The sequence below is a fragment of the Gadus macrocephalus genome, chromosome 17, assembly GCF_031168955.1.
Source record: "Gadus macrocephalus chromosome 17, ASM3116895v1".
NCBI lineage: Eukaryota > Metazoa > Chordata > Actinopteri > Gadiformes > Gadidae > Gadus > Gadus macrocephalus.
The window spans coordinates 14,632,341-14,651,361 of record NC_082398.1 but is presented as its reverse complement, the minus strand read 5'-3'; the positions used below and the strand labels follow the sequence as shown (position 1 = coordinate 14,651,361).

Genomic DNA, 19,021 nt, shown 5'->3' with positions numbered 1-19,021 from the left:
CACACACACGCACAAAGAATTGCACGTATGCACACACACATGCACACACACACACACATGCACACAGGAAATCAATCCCAAGTCTCCAGCCAGCAGTGTTTTTCTGTGCACCTGAGCAGCAGCAACAATAACAGCTAAATTAAAAGATAATACATTTCTAATAACAAATATGCTCTTCCCCTATCTGAAAGTCATTTTTTCTCCTCGTGTCGGGTTCCTTTCAGAACATGTCTGGGATTTATGGGGAAGGGTATGTTCAGTCCAGTCGAAGGTCATGAAAAGGTACTTCAGAGGTCCTGCTTTCTTTTAGTAATCCATCTCTGGCATGGCTGAGCTGCAAAGCCGTTTTTTGACCAGCTCTTCCAGGAACACTGTGGCACCCATAGGCGTCGATTATGGGGGGGACGGGTTACATGTCCCCCCCATTATTTGAAATACAAATTTTGTCCCCACCACTTTTACGGACTGCACTGCACTGAGTTTGACGGTTGAACGCTGATTGGCTGTTACGTTACACATGTCACTCAGTGGCCACGCTGTTGAACGCTGATTGGCTGTCATCACGCGAAATTCGTGTCAAAGTTGAAATATTTCAACTCGAGCGAATTTGTCGCGCCACAAATCCTCGTGAACGCGCTCGCCTGTGCACGGCGAAAGTGTGGCGCGACAAATCAAAACAAATCAAAAAAAATTGCCCGTCTATACGTTCGTATGGGATCTTGTTGCCTCGTCGCGTTTGGTGTGAACACACTAGAGAAGTTTCAAGATAGACAGCCAAAATTGACATTTTTATTCAGAAAATAGCCGGTCCTTTTGCTTCCTGTAAAAGGCATGTTTGTGACACGATATGGATACATCATCTAGCCTGCATGTGGAGGGCCACATAAGGTAAGAAATTGGTTTACGTAAACGTTGCTGCTGGTTCTGTTTGCTCCTGATGACCTGGCCAAAGGTTATCCACGGTCCTAAGCGATTTTGATCTGATTCTGGTTGGTGCTCCAGCTAGTATGCATTGTATAGATTGCAGCTAGAAGCAGCTACACACGGTGCGATTGCTATGCCAATGTGGTTATAGTTGTTTTGTCTGATTGAGATATGTGACGACTTGGAGCCTGGTAGGCCTATCCGGACATAAATATGTTCTTGCATAACCTGTGTGATTATCCTAAACTGTAAGGGATTTTATTTGCGGGCAATTTGCTTATGTTGTTGCAACGAGTGGAGTCTACATTGGTCCTTCGCAAGTGTCAGGATTTGGCAGATGCAATTCTCCTCCGGGCGCTTTCTTTTTTCTTCTTTTTTTTTTTAATGCAGCATCACATATGCTACCAGCAGCCCTTGCTCGTCTTCAAAAGGCTGATGCTCAGTAGGCCTACCTCGTTTCATTTCGTACCCCCTTTACAGTCTGGCATTGTTTGTCTGGTAAACTTTTTTGATGTCAAGATAAGTGTTAAATTGCCAACACTGTTCTTTGTCCTGTGTGTATTAGTATTACTTATCCCGAGCCAATACCCTGGTGTTTCCAACGCCGTTTTGCAAAACAAGCCAAAACACAAACTGTGTATTCAACTTATTGTTCAATAGGATTTTCAACACCTGACTATACACTGAGCATATTGTAATGCAGCGTTGAATGGATGAATAGCTTACATAAGGGTACCCAGCACTTTTCAAACCACACTCAAGCTTATGGTTATTGTCCCCACCACTTCTAAAAACAAACTGACGCCCTTGGTGGCACCACTTGGTAAAGTCTAAACATCGAATGGGTTAACCACAATGTTGTATATCGCACAGGTTTTATAGACTGACGGCTCCTTATCTGACATGTCCAAGGATTCGTTCCTGCTTCATCAGTCACCATGAGAGAAGTTCAACCTTTAAAATGTTTACAGAACAGAACCAGCAGCCAAATTTATGGACTGCCGGAGGAGGGGGGAACACTGGGAACACTTCAGGAGCTCAGTACAGCCAAACTATTCAGCAGCACGCTCCTGCCAAACCCTGTTCATTTGATTAGGGACGTTTAACAGTTTACATTCTCCAATCTAGTAGGAAGGGGGAGAACCTCGGGGGGCTCGCAGGGAGGAGGAGGGCAAGAATACATAAAAATGATAACTGCAATATAGTCATCTTTTGACTTTACCTGCAACTGGTTGCCCAAACCATGGAGACACTGTTGCTGTAAGCTGTTTAGACGGTCAACCATGGCTTTCTTTTGCACACACATGCTCTACATACCCATATTTAACGTAGTTAACTGCAAAACTAAAATTTTGGCCACAACCCTCCGCCAGATTAAATTTTGGCCCTACAATGGGAAGAATTTGGGCACCCCTGTAAACAGTGAAGGCTTCTCCATTGAGAAATGAATGATCTCCTACGCCGTAAATGGATGTTTTCGAACTATGCGAGGCTCCATACCCCGGAAGTAGGGGGCAAAAAAACAAAACCAAGCCCCCAGGAACAGTGCATACTTCCGCAATCCACCAGTGCCCAGCGGCCAAGCCTGGTATTGCAGCTGTTTAAGCAGGCTGTGGACGGGTCCCTTCATTCAAGGGGCCCAGAAGTAGATATCTCCGTTCACTCCAATACAAGTGGGGAACAGGAATGTGTCTCTGCAAAAAATGACTGGATATCAATCAAAGGCTCATATGCCATGTACTAGAAAATGTAAGTTTTCTCTTTTCAAAACGTCACCTCATGCGTTTTATTAGCCTTTTAATGTTATTTTTTGCTGGAGAAGGAGGGGTGGGCAGCTGAAAGGAGTCGTAGTGAAACAAATGTTCTTTCGGCCCGGCATTCAAGAGGGCCTAGTGCTCCGTTAACTTATAGGCCTACATCAGCTGTTCCCAAACTTTTTTTCCTGCGCCCCCCTTCTACGTCCCAACCGGGTTGGCGCACCCCCAATCCCCACTTCAAAAAGAAGAAAAAGAAAACGCAACAAAGCTTTGTTTTATCGCCATATAAAGACTCATGTTTAATCAAATATAGCGCAAATATAGAGCAAATATCCAGAACACGCATGACAATAACAACATCAACAAATGAAATGAAACTGAAACTTTCAAGTGCGACATTAAAATTTGCCTACACACGATCCACAACATAATTAAGTAACAAAGAACATAGGCTCAAACATAAAATAAATTAAAAGAGGATCCATGTGGAACTTTTCAAGTGCAGCGCAAAAGTCGCTCAGCCTGCAGTGAGAGAGAGAGAGGGAGGGGGTTGGGAGACGGGGAGGAGGATGTGTGACTATTCCCAGTAGGCCTATATGTGTAGCAATAATATCAACTAGGCTACTTACCAATATTAATGCGACGGGTGGGCTTGCATCTTGGCACAAAGCTCTCCGAAGTTTGGCGCAATGGAAGACAGTTTAAGCCTCAAATCCTTCTCAACAGCATCCAGTCTTTGCTGATGTTTAGTTTTAACTGCTGCCATAGCAGAGAAACCAGCCTCGCAGAGATAAGTTGTGGCGAAGGGCATTAAAACTCTGAAGGCTTGCTTTGCAAAGACTGTGTATAATGTCTGTGACTCTGTCCAAAAATCCACAAGTGGCTTTCGTTTGAACTGCAACTGCAGTGCTCCATCAGATGACAGCTCGATCAGCTGCTCCTGCTCATGAAATGACAGCTGTGGGATGGGCAGGGAAACTTCAAATGGATTGCGAATCCAAACGCAAGATGTGTCCATAGGTGGGAAGCGTTTCCGTAGCTTCTCGGCGAGTTGGTTGAGGTGTTCAATTATGAGACTTTTCACATGCTCACCCAGGTCCACGTAATTTTCCCCCAAGAACTCGTGAAGCGTAGGGAAACACAGGTGTGTATTCCCACTCACACAACTCGCCCAGAACCATAGCTTCTTTATCATGGCCTCAACCCTGTCTTGTGTGTTGAACACAGTTACACTGACTCCCTGCAGACTTAGATTGAGTTCATTCAGAGCTGAGAAGATGTCCGCTAGATAGGCAAGCCTTTTCAGAAAATCTTCGTCATGCATACTGGAGGCCAAAGGAAGGGGATTCTCCTCAAAAAACTGCTGCAATTCGTGCCGGAGTTCAAAGAACCTTGTCAGCACTTTGCCCCAGGACAGCCAACGCATCTCTGTGTGCAGCAGCAGTGATTTGTGTTCGCTGTCCATCTCATTGCATAACATTGTGAATATTCTTGAATTTAGCGGACAAGCTTTAATGAAGTTCACCAGTTTGACTGCGTCATTAAGCACTGCAAGTAGATCAGCTAGCATATTTTTGGCTGCGAGGGCCTTTCTGTGAATACTGCAGTGTAACCAGCTGATGGATGGACAGACTTTCTTAAGAGGGCTATAAGCCCTGTGCGTTTCCCCGTCATTGATTTTGCCCCATCTGTGCAAATTCCCACACAGTGGTACCAGTCGATCCCATTGGTCCTCATAAAAACGTCAACTAAATTGAAGATTTCCTCTCCTGCTGTTCGGGTAGCAAGGGGCCGACATAACAAAAAATCTTCTTGCTGTTCCTTCAAAAAGGTAACGGACATACAGAAGAAGATTGGCCAGATTTGCAACATCTGTAGACTCGTCTACTTGCAGAGAGTAAAACTCACTTTTCTTTACACGGCTGACTAGTGTAGCCAGAATATCTTAAGGCATGGCATCAATGCGGCGCGACACAGTGTTATTGGACACAGGAATCATGTCCAACTTTTTTGCCAAAAACGAAAAAATAACTTCACATGGTGCGTCTTTTTACAATTTATTTGTTACCAGCATTCGTAGTGTTGATCAGCAGAGAAATAGTCTGCAAAGTCGTTGACGTCGCTTAGCAACGGAAGACGCTGGGGTTGACAAGTTACCAGTCTACTACCCGTGCACGTGAACGGAGCGTTCCACGGCATTGAGAAGACCTGTGTAATAAAGGCCTATACATTTTTGTTTATTGCATAGATTTCTCCTCAGATTAGGCGAATAAAGCAATGATTTAAAAAACAACCAAAAAAAAATAATCTGTCCGGCCCGAGGCGAGTGGTGGGAATTTTTTTTTTTTTAGACCCGGCCCGCGGGACGGGACGGGTCGGGTCGGGTCGGGTCTTCCGTTGCTATGCGACGTCAACGACTTTGCGGACAATTTCTCTGCTGATCAACACTATGAATGCTGGTAACAATTAAATGGTAAAAAGACGCACCATGTGAAGTTATTTTTTCGTTTTGGCAAGAATCCATCGCTGATGCTGGCTTGGCGAGGAACGGCCACCCCCCTCCTCTGCACTCCCCCATCGACAATGACCTCCAGCCTCATCTCTCCCATAGCCACAACAACAACTCCAGCTCCACTGTCTCCTCCCTTTGCGATTTTCCAGCTGAATTTAAGAAACTGGAATATGTTGGCATCAAACTTGCATCTGTGTCAATGATAGCATCGCCAGGTCATGCCCACAGGCTGATAACACCAAAGCGGAGAGAGCCCCAGCCCCCCGCCCCCTGTACTGATAGTAGTCCTGAGTATTACTGAGACAAAAAAGGGTTCAGCCGTAGACAAAGTATAAAGGACGTTTCGCATAATCTGCTGAACCCAAGGTTGAACCAATGTCAAAACATGGCAACTTTTGCATTCCTGCTGTAACCACAGAGAGTAAACAAAGGGAAACTTAGACACACTGCTAACCTCACAAATCTCATACATATTGCCTCCAAACCAAAAACAACCTTAAAGCCTATCAACAACACCATCAGCAGGGCCGGCGATCGGCATAGGCGAGCTAGGCGTCCGCCTAGGGCGACAAATGCGTTGGGGGCGCCCTCTGGTGGCGCCCTTAATTAAAAAATATATCAATTAAAATATACGACGCGAACGGAGAAGCGAGGGGGCGCGGGAGCAATTGTCAGGGCGGCCCGATACCGTCAGCGTAGCACCCCCCCCCCCCCGCTCGGAAGACCTGTCCAGGGCGCAAGTTGATTTCGAGTCGCCTAGGGCTCCGAAACGGCCAGCGCCGGCCCTGACCATCAGGATGGCTCTACTTAATGTTAGGTCTCTTAATAACAAATCATTTTTAGTTAATGATTTTATTACCACCTCTAAACTGGATTTTATGTTTTTAACTGAAACATGGCTTGAACAAAATAACAGTGCAACTGATAGAGACAGCTCCTCCCAACTATAACTTTTTTGATGCATGTAGATCTGGAAAAAGAGGTGGAGGGGTTGCTGTTATATTTAAAAATGTTTTTCAGGGGAAACGGATGTTATTTGGTGATTTTCCATCATTCGAATACCTTTGTGCTGTATTGAAATGCTCCCCCAGAGTTCTCCTATTAATTATTTACAGGCCACCCACATACTCTGCAAATTGTTTTCGATGAATTCACAGAATTATTGTCTAGCATCTCCACAGACTTTGACTGTCTAGTTATAACTGGTGACTTCAATTTTCATACTGATGATTTGAATGACAAGTGTGCAAAAAAACTTTTTACCATTTTGGACACATTTGAACTGTCCCAACATGTGAAAGAGACTACTCATTGTAAGGGGCACACTCTAGACCTGGTTCTCACAAAGGGCCTCAATGTTTCTGATCTCTCTGTGACTGATCCTTCCTTGTCTGACCACTTTTGTGTTTTCTTTAATATATCTTTTATTCCCGACATACAGACAAAATCAAATACTGTCAAAAAACGGTATATCAATGAAGAATCGTATGTACTTTTTAGAAAGGCCATCTACTTACTACCACCTCTCAACCCATGTTCTGCTGATGATCTTGTAGAAAACTTGAATTTGAAAATTTTGAAAGTCATGGATGTCATTGCACCTTATAAGGTTAAAACGATTTCTGGAAAGCAAAAGGCACCCTGGAGAAAAGCTGCTTCTGTAACAGCACAGAAAAAAGAATGCAGGAAGGTTGAACGCATCTGGCGTAAAACAAAACTTCATATTCACCATGATATCTACAAAGAGAGCCTCCGTGCCTACAATTCAGACTTAAAAAGTGCTAGAGAAACATTTTTCTCCAATATCATTAAAACCAATACTAATAATGCAAAAACCCTATTTGCAACTGTTGACAGACTGACCAACCCCCCAACACAAATTTCACCTGATCTCTATTCCACGCAGAAATGCAATGAGTTTGCAGCTTTTTATACTGATAAAATTGAAGGCATCAGACGCGCCATCAATATCTCCACTTCAAACGAAAATGTTGGACTACCACCCTGTTCAGGCAAAAGTAACGTGGCAGGGATGGCATGCTTTAATGTTATTGACTCTAAAACTCTTGTGGAAACTGTTACACAACTAAAGCCATCCACCTGTTGCCTTGATTCTTTACCTACCAACCTCTTTAAGAATGTTTTTGACTGCCTAGCAATAGACATATTGCAGATAGTTAACAACTCTCTCCAGTCAGGCAACTTCCCAAAAGCCCTGAAAACTGTAGTTATTAAACCCCTTTTAAAAAAGCGGAGCCTAGATACCTCTATTATTAACAACTACAGACCAATATCAAATCTACCCTTCATAAGTAAAATCATTGAGAAAGTTGTCCTCCAGCAACTTAATCACTTCCTGGCATCAACTGGTTGTTATGACACCTTCCAATCAGGATTTCGACCCCTGAACAGCACTGAGACCGCCCTCATTAAAGTTGTAAACGACATCCGTCTTAACACGGACTCTGGCAAAACCTCAATACTAATGCTACTAGACCTCAGTGCTGCATTCGACACTGTAGACCATACAATACTTTTGGACAGGTTAGAAAACTGGGTGGGGCTTTCAGGCACAGTCTTAAATTGGTTCAGATCCTACCTACAAAATAGGAACTACTTTGTTTCCATTGGCGACTTTGTATCAGAATCAACCAACGTGATGTGTGGAGTCCCACAAGGTTCGATCTTAGGACCCTCTTTATTCAACATCTACATGCTCCCACTAGGGCAAATCATGCATAATAACAATATTGACCATCATTGCTATGCTGATGACACGTAAATCTATGTATCGCTATCACCAAATGACTATCGGCCCATAGATCTGCTGTGCCAGTGCATTGAGCAAGTGAAAGACTGGATGTGCCGAAATTTCCTTCAGCTAAATGAGGATAAAACAGAGATAATTGTGTTTGGTGCTAAAACGGAAAGGCTTAAAGTAACCCAACACCTTCACTCTCTGTCCCTGAAAACCTCAATCAAAGCCAGAAATCTAGGGGTTATCATGGATTCTGATTTACATTTCGAAAGTCACATCAAATCAGTTACAAAATCTGCATATTATCACCTTAAAAATGTAGCGGGCTCATGTCCACCGAAGACTTACAAAAACTTGTACATGCCTTTATCACTAGTAAACTTGATTACTGCAATGGTCTCCTTACAGGTCTCCCAAAACAAACTCTAAGGAAGCTTCAGCTTGTTCAGAATGCTGCTGCTAGAGTTTTAACAAAGACCAAAAAATTTGAACATATTACACCAATTCTTACATTGGCTTCCTGTAGGTCAGAGAATTGATTTTAAAATCATGTTGCTAACCTATAAATCCCTACATGGTTTAAGCCCAAAATATTTAACTGATATGCTTCCACTACATGCTTCCACTACTTCTAGAACACTAAGATCTTCTGAGACCAATCTGTTAATTATCCCCAGAGTAAACACGAAACATGGGAAAGCAGGATTTAGTTACTATGCAACAAATAGCTGGAATAAACTCCCTGAGGATTTAAGACTTGCCCCAACTCTGAGCACCTTTAAAACAAGATTGAAGACTTTTATGTTTGCTTTAGCTTTCTGCTAAATCTTAAATACTTTACCTTTATTTTACTAAAATGCCTTTTTAACTTTACCTTTATTTTCTATTTTTACCAGAAAAATACATGATCTGATACCAGAGAGAAAGGTTGTATAAGGGTTAGAGTCCTGAGTTTGTTTGTTTGTATAAGGGTTAGAGTCCTGAGTTTGTATTTGTGTAAGGGTTAGAGTCCTGAGTTTGTATAAGGGTTAGAGTCCTGAGTTTGTTTGTATAAGGGTTAGAGTCCTGAGTTTGTTCCAGAGAAAGGACCAAGTTCCTTTAGGTCGGGTTGTAGTCCCGACTTGGGTTCCAGAGAGACTGTTGATCTGATCTTAAATACATTGCACTTTCAATTTTACTTACTAAAAAGCCTTTTTAACTTTCAATTTAAATTTCTCTTAAATACATTGCACTTTCTATTTTACTAATTTCTTGCATATGTTTTCTTTTACTTATCTATTATTTTATTTTATTGTATGACAATGTTTATATGTGAAGCACTTTGAGTCTGCCTTGTGTATGAAAAGTGCTATATAAATAAAGTTGCCTTGCCTAATAAGCGGGTATGTATAGAACGTCGCCGGTCATTATCGAAAGTGAGCCCCTTCAGGGCGAACAGGACACCAACGCACAGCGGAGGTGTCTTGCTTCGCCCTGGGCTTACTTCGCCCTTGGCTTATTTTCCCAATAATGACCGGCGTTCTATACATTATCCCTTAGCAGAGTAGGCCTAAGTAACAAATGTGTTTAAAGTTACCCATGTATTACAAAAAAATGTCGGGTTGAAATCGGCCTCGGGCTCATAATTACATTTAATGTGTCGGACCGGGCCAGGCCGGGCTCGGACACAACGTGCCGGGTCGGGCTTGATTTTCTGTCACTCTGCCGTCTGTTCATAGCGAATGGCTGCGCTATGCAGTAAGCAGGAGCCCTGGCTGTGGAGCAGCCTGGAGGGTGGGGTTATCCCCTCAAGTCTAGGCTACAAGAACCAACGAACCCGCTCAGTCGTATGTCTCATTTCCACTGATCAGTCCGCTACTGTTCTTTGCGGTACAGTGCGGTCCGTTCGGTTGTATTGGCGTTTCCGTAGCGCTGCGGAGACCGTGGCCGGGCTGCATGAAGCATTTTAAATGGTATTACTTTTGGTCTTGTGTCTTAATTTTTCTTAAAACAATTGTAGCTGAAAATAAACATAGCCAAATTACAACCAATAGCTTCAGTCATTGCGGGCAAAAATAGGCCCAATTCTAGGCCCATATTTTTTTATTTAGTTTTTCAAATCAAGAGTAGGCCTGGTTTGACTAATTGGCTTTTGAATCCTTTCCTTCTGCCCTTTTAGACATGCTGCCCACCAGCTTTCAAAGTACAAGGTTGCCACTGGTGGATTTGTACCAATTCACATAATTATTCCTCCCTGCTATTTTGTAGTTCCCCAAAACACCCTGAAACAACTTGAGTCTCACATACTTATGCCACCATACGCCACTAACTGCAAGCAGGCCAATGGCAACCAAGCACTCAGTCCTACCTCCCTCACTTTAAAAACCACCAGCCGCCACTGGTAAACAATGTTTAAAACAGACCCCAGAAAATTATTATTAGTAGAATTTTGAACTGCGGTGACTGAATGTCATTCAGCAGCACAACCACCTGAGGACTGATCAGAGAGCTCCTGCTCGCTCATTGGAAAAGCAGCAGTGGTGTGGGCCAACTGTGAACGTACCTGAACACGCGAATGGTCTTATTGGAGGATATAGGATAAAATTCAGGGAGCAAGGGAAGGAGCAGAACAGGATGGAAGAGAGAAGGGAAGTAATTAGGAAGAAATTAAGGAAAGATTAGAAACCAAGTCATTAAGTCCAAAAACAAATCAGCACAAACCAATCACCTGCAATCAAAGATACATCTCCAACACTTAATACAATAGTGCCGCATGGTGAAAAGATGAATATGATATAGTATAATGTGTCAGAATCATTGTCTAATCCCAGGATAAATTGAAGGCACACTCCAGCGAAGTGAAAGAATGTCGGTCGTCTGAAGAGGAAGAATGTATGGCAGTAAATATTTTGTTTCCCCGGAGACCGAAGGGAGGAATGCAAAGAGTAATGACTTTCTCCCATCACAATGTGTTTTTAATCTCTCTCTCTCTCTCTCTCTCTCTCTCTTTCTCTTTTGAGAGCTGAAATTCTTGGTGTAGAAGGATCTCTAGGCCCTGAAGGAGTGCAGTGCCGGTTCTGCTTCGGGATCCCGTCCTGGTGAACATGATGGAATGGCTCTTTTACGCGAAGTGATTTGTTCGTACCAATGTGTTTCTATTGTCAACCCTCATGGGGGTTACTAGTGTATCTGTTAGGTCTGTTTCTATTGTATGCCATCAAGGGGGTAACTCCAATCTCTCTCCCATCTCTCTCCCTATCCCTCTTTCTCCCCTGCATCTCACTTTATCACTGTCCTGTTAATTTTTTCTCTCTCTCTCTCTCTCTTTCTCTCTCTCTCTCTCTCTCTCTCTCTCTCTCTCTCTCTCTCTCTCTCTCTCTCTCTCTCTCCCCCTCTCTCCCCCCCTCCCTCCCTCCCTCCCTCCTTGTCTCTGTAAACTCCCTTTGTCGGATGTTTATCTTCGCCGAGCCCAGGCAGCGCTATAGCCCATTGCTATGCGTGTTCCTGATTGGCTAACCTTTGACCCCCTGTGTGTTCATGCGGCCAGCGTGTTGTTCTGGTTGGAAGGAAGTAAATGATATGAGGGCTGAACGGAGGGAGAAGGAGGGAGAGAGAAGGAGGTATTTTACCGCTCTGTTCTCCATGTCGTTCACTGCCTGACGTTTACAGCTCCTGTGGAAAGAAGCAGCGCCAACATTGTGAGTCATAGCTGGCGGCGCCTGGCGGATCCCTCTCTACACTCCACATCGGTCTCTCCTTCTCCTCATTTCCACTCTAAATCTCTCTCAATCCGTCCTCCCTGTTGCCCTGTCCCAGCTCTGTTTTTCTCTTTGTCACTGTCATCTCTATCCTTTGTCTGTCTCTCGTCCTCTCTGTCTACTTATCTCTCGCTCTTTCTCCTTTAACCTTTCCCCCTCTCTACATCTCTCTCCCTCATCCCCTAACTCAATCTCTCGCTCTCTTGGCCTTATGCATGGCCACCAGGGATCTAACAGGCTCTCCCACGCTCTCAGGTTCAACCTTGCCAAGTTCATGGACCCACAGAGCGAGGCCGTTCCCGCCAAGTTCTGGTTCTCCGCTGGCAGACGAGGAGCCCTCCCTCGGGTTCTCTAAAGACCCTGCCTCCTCAAACGCTTTATCATGAGTTTTTACACCCTTCAAAGAACTTTCATGAAGAAATAACCATTCACATTTGTTTTTGTCCTATTTATCCCTTTCTATTGCATTTTCCGACCAAAACTGCCAATTTCTCCCCGCAGTCATTCCTTTGAACAATTTTTTATTTATTTTTTTGCAAAGGAATTACATTATGCCCGCTTCAACCCACAACCTCATTCCCAACCTCAGGCGCCCCTCCTCCAACCGTCATTACCACCACCACCATGTTTACGTTGGAATATCCAACCACCCAACATTATTCATCAGTTGTAGCGAGGGAAAACTCACAGACCACTGGTTTGGCAGAGTTAGGGTATGCCAAAACCGTAGTAACAGAAGAGTAAAGTGGGCATTTTGTGGGTGGATGTCCTGGGAAAGAGACCTTGGGACGCCAAGGACCTCACATCAGGAAGAAGGAGGAAATGTGGAGACCAGATTCACGCTAATCTGTTAGGGCTAGCTAGTATCTAGTAAACTAGCTAACTAGGGAAGAAAGGAGAAAGGGCACAAGGAACAGGATTTCAATAATGATCATAGTGATGCTAGTGATTATGATTTCCTTGCCAGTTTACGTCATATTTATCTTTACAAGGGGTTGGATTGATTTATGGAAATCAATGAGATAATCTCGAGCTACATTAAATAATCTTAAAAATGAAGGATATCGAAGTAATTGGGCTGCACGATTTACAAAACAAGGATAATTATAATTATTTCGCCCGATATCAGGGTTGTGATTATTCAGTGTGATTCACAGATTATCTATTCAATTAATATTCTGTTATGCTTACTGTAATTAAAAAACAATAAAAATAAAGGAACTGCTTAATTGTAACTGTTTGTCATTTCAGTATAATGTGTAACAGGCATAAAGAATCAGTTGTGTGTGACATTTTAAAGGTCCCATGGCATGCTTCTTTATGGATGCTTTAATATAGATATTAGTAGCCCCCAAACACAGTATTTGAAGACGTTCCCGAAATTCTGCCGTGGTGCAGAATTACAGCCACTACGAGCTAGTCGCACATTGAGCTTTCTCCAAATGCGCTGTTTCGGTGTCTGTAGCTTTAATGTAAATGAGGAGAGAGGCTGGTCAAGGAGGAGGGTGGGGGTGTTGCCCTGAGCAGCTTGCAGCCACGGTACAATGCCCTCTTTTTACAGTGGATGTATCGCAATGGCGAGGCGCACACAGCCTTTAGCTGTGTTCTGTAAATATTCTAGAACACACGGGAGTCCTGGAGCTCTATATCTAAATAATATCATATTATACATAGATATCTATATCATATAATATATATTATCATGGCCAAAAGCTGTGTGAGCCACCAGAAGATATTATGAATCTCAAACGACCGCGTCGGGTTCTCCGACGTCTCTGGTTCTTCCACGTCCACATCAATCTGAAGCAGGCACGGCGCCAGGATACCAGTGGTGGATGGGCCAGACAAATTCTGGGTGGTCCTTAAATTAAAAACCTTACGAAATCTAATACAAATGACTAATATACTGTTATATTATCTGTGTATAATAGCTTGATGCACTTTAAATATTTTGTAGCATTTTAAAAAGTTTCGGTGCATAGGACCGACCTATCCGCGATCGCTGCTTAGGCCTTTTTACACTGCCAAGCCGGTTTGGTCGCGGCTTGGCACGAATGAACGTTCCTTTGCGTCTTTCTCGTAGATCGCACCATCTTTCAACGTCTTTGTTAAATGCGACTGCATCACCTTCTCTCCCATGATGTTCAGCAGCTCGCGGATTCCACCGTCTCGCCAGTTAGAACTGCTCATGTTGATATCACTGCGTTATTGTCTCTGTTGTAGACAACGCAGCAACACCTCTACCCAAGCCCCCCCGCACCCCCTCTTGTGCTGCGGAGCGTCTAATCGCGTTTGCATAAAAAATAAACTGCCAGTGGGTAGGGTCCGGGAGTGTAAAGACGTCTCTTGGTACTGACCAAAGAAGAGCGCTTTGGAATCTCCATTGCACACCATACCTGGCTGTGCTTTTGCGCGTCACTCTATAGATCCAAGGCCAATAGACTTTAAAAGCGGTCAGGAATCGAATATATCCCACATAGTTTAGTTATGCTTGTATAACATGAGGCCGACTATTTCAGAAGTCTGTTTAATTTAAGTTAAGTTTAAGTTTTCAACAATATTTCAATATCATTAGCAACAGACCGAGCTTGGCTTATTATACAAAGAAGATGCAATCAATTGTAGCCTAGGCTACTAAGAGATAATAACTAATACTATAGCTTAAAGCAATTATTGACCATTAGCGTATTTGTATTTATGTATTTACATTTGTGTATGATCAACAGCTGAATCAAGACTTCCTGCTGCTGTTTGGTGGTGAAACAGCATCCAAGATGCTTGACAAGTGGGACACGGCATTCAAGAACAAGGTTATCAAAGAGGCCAAACAACTGACTCAGTCAAAAGAGCTGTGCCGACTTCTGAATGCTGCTGAGAAACCTACGGAGAATGATGACACTAGTAAGTGTGCAGTGTTGGTTTTCATTCCAAATAGCTAGTGCTCTTTACTTTGTGCCTTCCAAGTAGATACTGATTACTTGTTTTGTGTTGTATCTCCCCTCCTGATAGGCTGGAACAGTGACATGGCTTCTCTGCTGCTGCTCCTTCATCTCTTGCCATCCACAGCTGGACGGAAGAGGAGCAAAATCAGTGCCAGTGATGCAGTGGAAAAAATGGTTCACTTTCACAAGGTATGGATGTCTCATCTGTTCTTTCCCCAGCAACAAAAGAGAGAACTAATCTAGTTGGTAGTTGCCCAATATGAGTTTTTCAAAGGCTGATGCCTATCGCTTAGCGAGCAGGTAGGCCAAAGGCCCATATACAAAGCAGACTTTTGCATTTGATAAATGACATTTAATTACAAATGAGAAACAACATTAAACTTAAAAGTAGAAAATCAAAGTAGTGCCCTTAACAACAGCATTTAACACCTGCTTGTTTCCTTCCAGCAATCTGTAATTATTAAAATATAAAAATTCTGTTACTATTTGGGTAACATTTAAAAAAAACAAAAAACATTATTTCATGGACTTTATGATTTAATATACAAGGCCCTCTTTGCCATTAACGCGCTTTAGATGGATTTTTGAGAATTAATTCATGAAATAGAAAAATAAAATGGAAAAAAATTAGTGATATTTGTCAAACACGATATTGAAAAGCAAACTATTGAATAACGTCATAAAAGAGGGAGCACTAACATTAAGGTGTTCAACTTATTCTGTTTTTCAGTCGTGCTGCAGCATTGATGAACCCCTGCGTGGGAGAAAGGGTCAACAACCGTACATCCTTGCTGCTGGTCGCACCCAGAACAAGATTGACACCATCTATATCGTCGTTGATAAACAGCTCATCCCCTGCCAAGCCACCAGCTCCTTAGGTGCTTTTGATGGACTGTTCAAATCACACTACGTGTTCAACCTGTCATACGAGGAGTCCCTGGTCCAGCTCTACACATTTGTGCAGACAACAGTCTACAACATCGATGTCACAACAACAGATGAGTCTCCAAGAATCCGTGAGTTGCGGGCAAAACTCCTGAACTAGGATTAAAACATGTATAAGTGTTTCATATGTGAAGCTGTACTCCAGGTTGTCCAGTCCTTGGGAACCCATTTAAGAATTGATCAGTTTCTATCCTAGCAGCAGGTTTAAGTGGGTTCCTAGACCCGCCTTTTCCTCACGCACTGGTTGTTCTGGTCAACTGTAACTTTTTTCATGTGCATAAAGTTGTATTTGTCATTTTCTGAAATGTGTAAACATATTTATTTGGGCCTATTTCCACCTTTCTCATATCCACACTTGAGTGGTTCATTAGAGAGAAGGGTGGAGGAGAGACATTATCTGTCAATGTGTTTGATGCCTGGATCTTGTGTGCAATATTGTTTGTGAGCTGCAATGTTGAATAAAAAAAAAAAAAATAATAATAGTTTGTTTTAAGGATTTATTATACTTTATACTGTAGCAATGTGGTTTTTCTTACAGTTGAATATAGAAGCATTTTAAACTTGGTGAAAATGATGAACTGAACGTTAACACCATATAGTGTTAAAAACACACTTTAATGTGTAATAAATCAACACTCTTAGTGTTGGTACTGTGAGTGTTAAATATTTAACACTATTTAAGAGTTAAAATATTAACACTTTCAAAAGTGTTACTTTAACTCCAACTTGGTGAGGATTATATAAACACCAAGAAAGTGTTAAATTTATGAGAGTTAAATTAACACTAAGGATTTTGCGGGAAACTAAATGATGGCATGTGAAAAACTTTATATTTGGATTGTAAAACGCATGAAAATATAAATGAATGATCTTAATTTCTATTCTTTGCCGAGTGACCATGGTCAGGGGCGTAGCACCAAATTCTGGGCACTGTATACAAGAGGTACTGATGGGGGGGGATAATACCCTTCGAGGTGTCCAAAACATGCTTGACCGATCGTAATTAAAGGGGACTACTTTTTGAGGGAGATGAACTCAGAGTATACATTTAATAAGCATGCAATGCGAATAAGAAAAAGCATAATTATTAAAGTATTTGATTTGTTTTATTATGTTGTTAGCAAGAGGTAGAATAAACCGGCTCAGGTTACCGCGAGCCGGTTACCGGAAAGCCGTCCACGAGCCGGGCATATCAAACTGTTTATTGCCCTGCCTCTCGGTGATTATTCCTTACTTAATTTTCTGCAACTAATGGGTGCATTTCTTTGCATTTAGAAGTCTCATCTGTCCTAGACGCAACATCTCAAAAAGAAATTGACACAAAAATTGCCATTTCATCTACTCTCACCCCCCTTCCTTAAAAGTGATGGGACTTTAATTGATGGGTATTTCCATAATAAAGAACTTTTTCCCATGATCCTAACCCTGACCTTAACCACAAATGCCCCATCCTCAAACTCATGTCTAACCGTTACCATTTCCATTTGTCATGGTGACTCATCTTTCCTGTTGATCCCACTCTCTCACGCCCACTGTTAAGAAGTTTGGTGTTTTTGGTCCAAGTCACAACTTGCAAAAAACTAGTGACCATATTGCAGATAAATATGGTTGCATGAACATGATGGTGTCAACATTTTGTCATTAGCCACTGATCCTTTGTTCGATCTATCGACCAGACTCAACGCTAAATATAGTTTCTGTTGTGGGAAACATCACATTAAAATTTGATTAGGGCAGAAAAAAGTGATTTAATCTCCTTAACATGAGGAACTAGAACGTTCAAAAACCAGATGATATAATAATGATGAGCATTGGAGGCCTTGGGATTTAGGGGGGGGTCCTGTGAAACCCTTGAGACCCCTCTTACTTTAATGAAGGGCTCGACAAATCAACACAACATGATGATCTGGGGGGGGGGGGGATTTCTGCAACAACCATTGCAAGATGACACGTGTAAACACATGTTGGATATTTACTGTAGAACCGCAAGGGCACTCAATCACACGAGACCACGCATGGCGGTGCAGTGCACGACCATGAAGGCAGGATGGATGTGTGGTCTTGTGGGATCCATAAACACACAGCTTATAGAATGGGGACACCAGCTGGATCAAGTGGTACTCATTATGAAAGTGCATGTGCATGAGTGTGTGAGGGTTTGTATTGAGTGCATGGTGAACTCTAAATTGAGGCAGTTGGAAGCACCCAATGCTACACAGATACGTTTCTGGTTATCTTAAACTATCAGCAGTTGTAATGCTTGGAAAAACTGCTTGTCATCCCATGATGAGATTCAGTACTTTGCCATTACCAATGCATCATCAACCGTCGCCTTCCGTAGCAATTGCTGGTGGTTACCAGACACCATATTTATTTAGAGAAGCTCCCACAGCCCCACTCTGGATAACTGCTCTGTAATGAATGCACACAACATAGCGTCTGCTTTACGAAAGTTTCAATAATAATCTAAAAGTCAGTTGATTCATGTTGACAGCGGTTACTATGGGAACCGATGTAATCCCAAGTGCAGAGGAACTGAGATTGTCTTCCCCTGCTCTAGTTATCTATGCCATTCTCAAAATACCACAAGAGACAGAACATCTGGGGTTCCAAGCCCTGAAGCCCTTTTCTGATTCTTTTTTTGAAACACTCACAGCCTTTAAGAAATATGCAGATTGATATTACTGCAGTGTGCTTTGTAATTATGTTGGAAAATGAATGAAAACATAGAAACAAAGAAAAGGGATTGGATTCTGGATATGCATTTGTACACATGCAGCAGTTCAGGGGGGGGGATATCTATAAAGGTTTTGAGTTTACTGGATTAAGATTGGATGTTTTTTTTTGATTGACTTGAAGGAAGACACAACAGAATTTCCTCGGCCCTCAAAGTCATTCAGGATTTATCATGTGGCCCCAAAATGACTGCCCAACCCCGATCTACAACAAGAAACATTAAGGCTGATTATTTGAAGTGAAATGAGCTCAAATGCAAAAACTTTGTTAATCTCTTCCAAAGTAGTGCGATCCATTGATTCCCTCATGTGTCAAGGTTGCTTTGGCTTTTGGAAAACCTCTACAGGAAGCTTTGATTGTAGCCTACTGGTCTGTGTTTATATCCTGTCATGACTGAATGCTGTGAATGCACATGTGTTGATGCACACATGGGCAGCTGTCCACCAGCAACATATTGCAGAACACGGGGCTCTGGGTTTCAGTTTTCTGATATATGATACTGTGCTTTTGTATTTCAGTTATTGACATGCATGTCCTTACTTTGGGTTAACTTCATTGTTTTTACTTTGTTATTATTTTCATCTTTCTTTATTAGCTTAGTAAGGATCAATTAACTTTGGGGTCCATCTGAACTGTATTAGAACTTTTCTGTATTGAACCAACGTAGCAAATACCAGTACATGCTAGGGAAAGGATCATATAGGATTTTT

At 42.4% G+C, this 19,021-nt stretch overlaps 1 protein-coding gene across 2 annotated transcripts in view; it reads left to right on the top strand.

Moving 5' to 3' along the window:
- The window catches only part of LOC132475521 (uncharacterized), a 30,114-nt gene extending 14,008 nt beyond the window's left edge, over positions 1-16,106 (top strand). Inside the window, exons 1-4 of one of the 2 annotated variants that reach the window (XM_060076686.1) lie at positions 11,424-11,628; positions 14,415-14,589; positions 14,698-14,819; positions 15,361-16,099. In XM_060076686.1, coding sequence (XP_059932669.1) covers positions 14,463-14,589; positions 14,698-14,819; positions 15,361-15,675 — 564 coding nt within the window. In that variant the 5' untranslated portion in view covers positions 11,424-11,628; positions 14,415-14,462 and the 3' untranslated portion in view covers positions 15,676-16,099. Of the gene's footprint in view, positions 1-11,423; positions 11,629-14,414; positions 14,590-14,697; positions 14,820-15,360 lie in introns of those variants that run through there. The other variant, XM_060076685.1, reaches the window with a different exon arrangement.
- Positions 16,107-19,021: the final 2,915 nt, after the last annotated feature.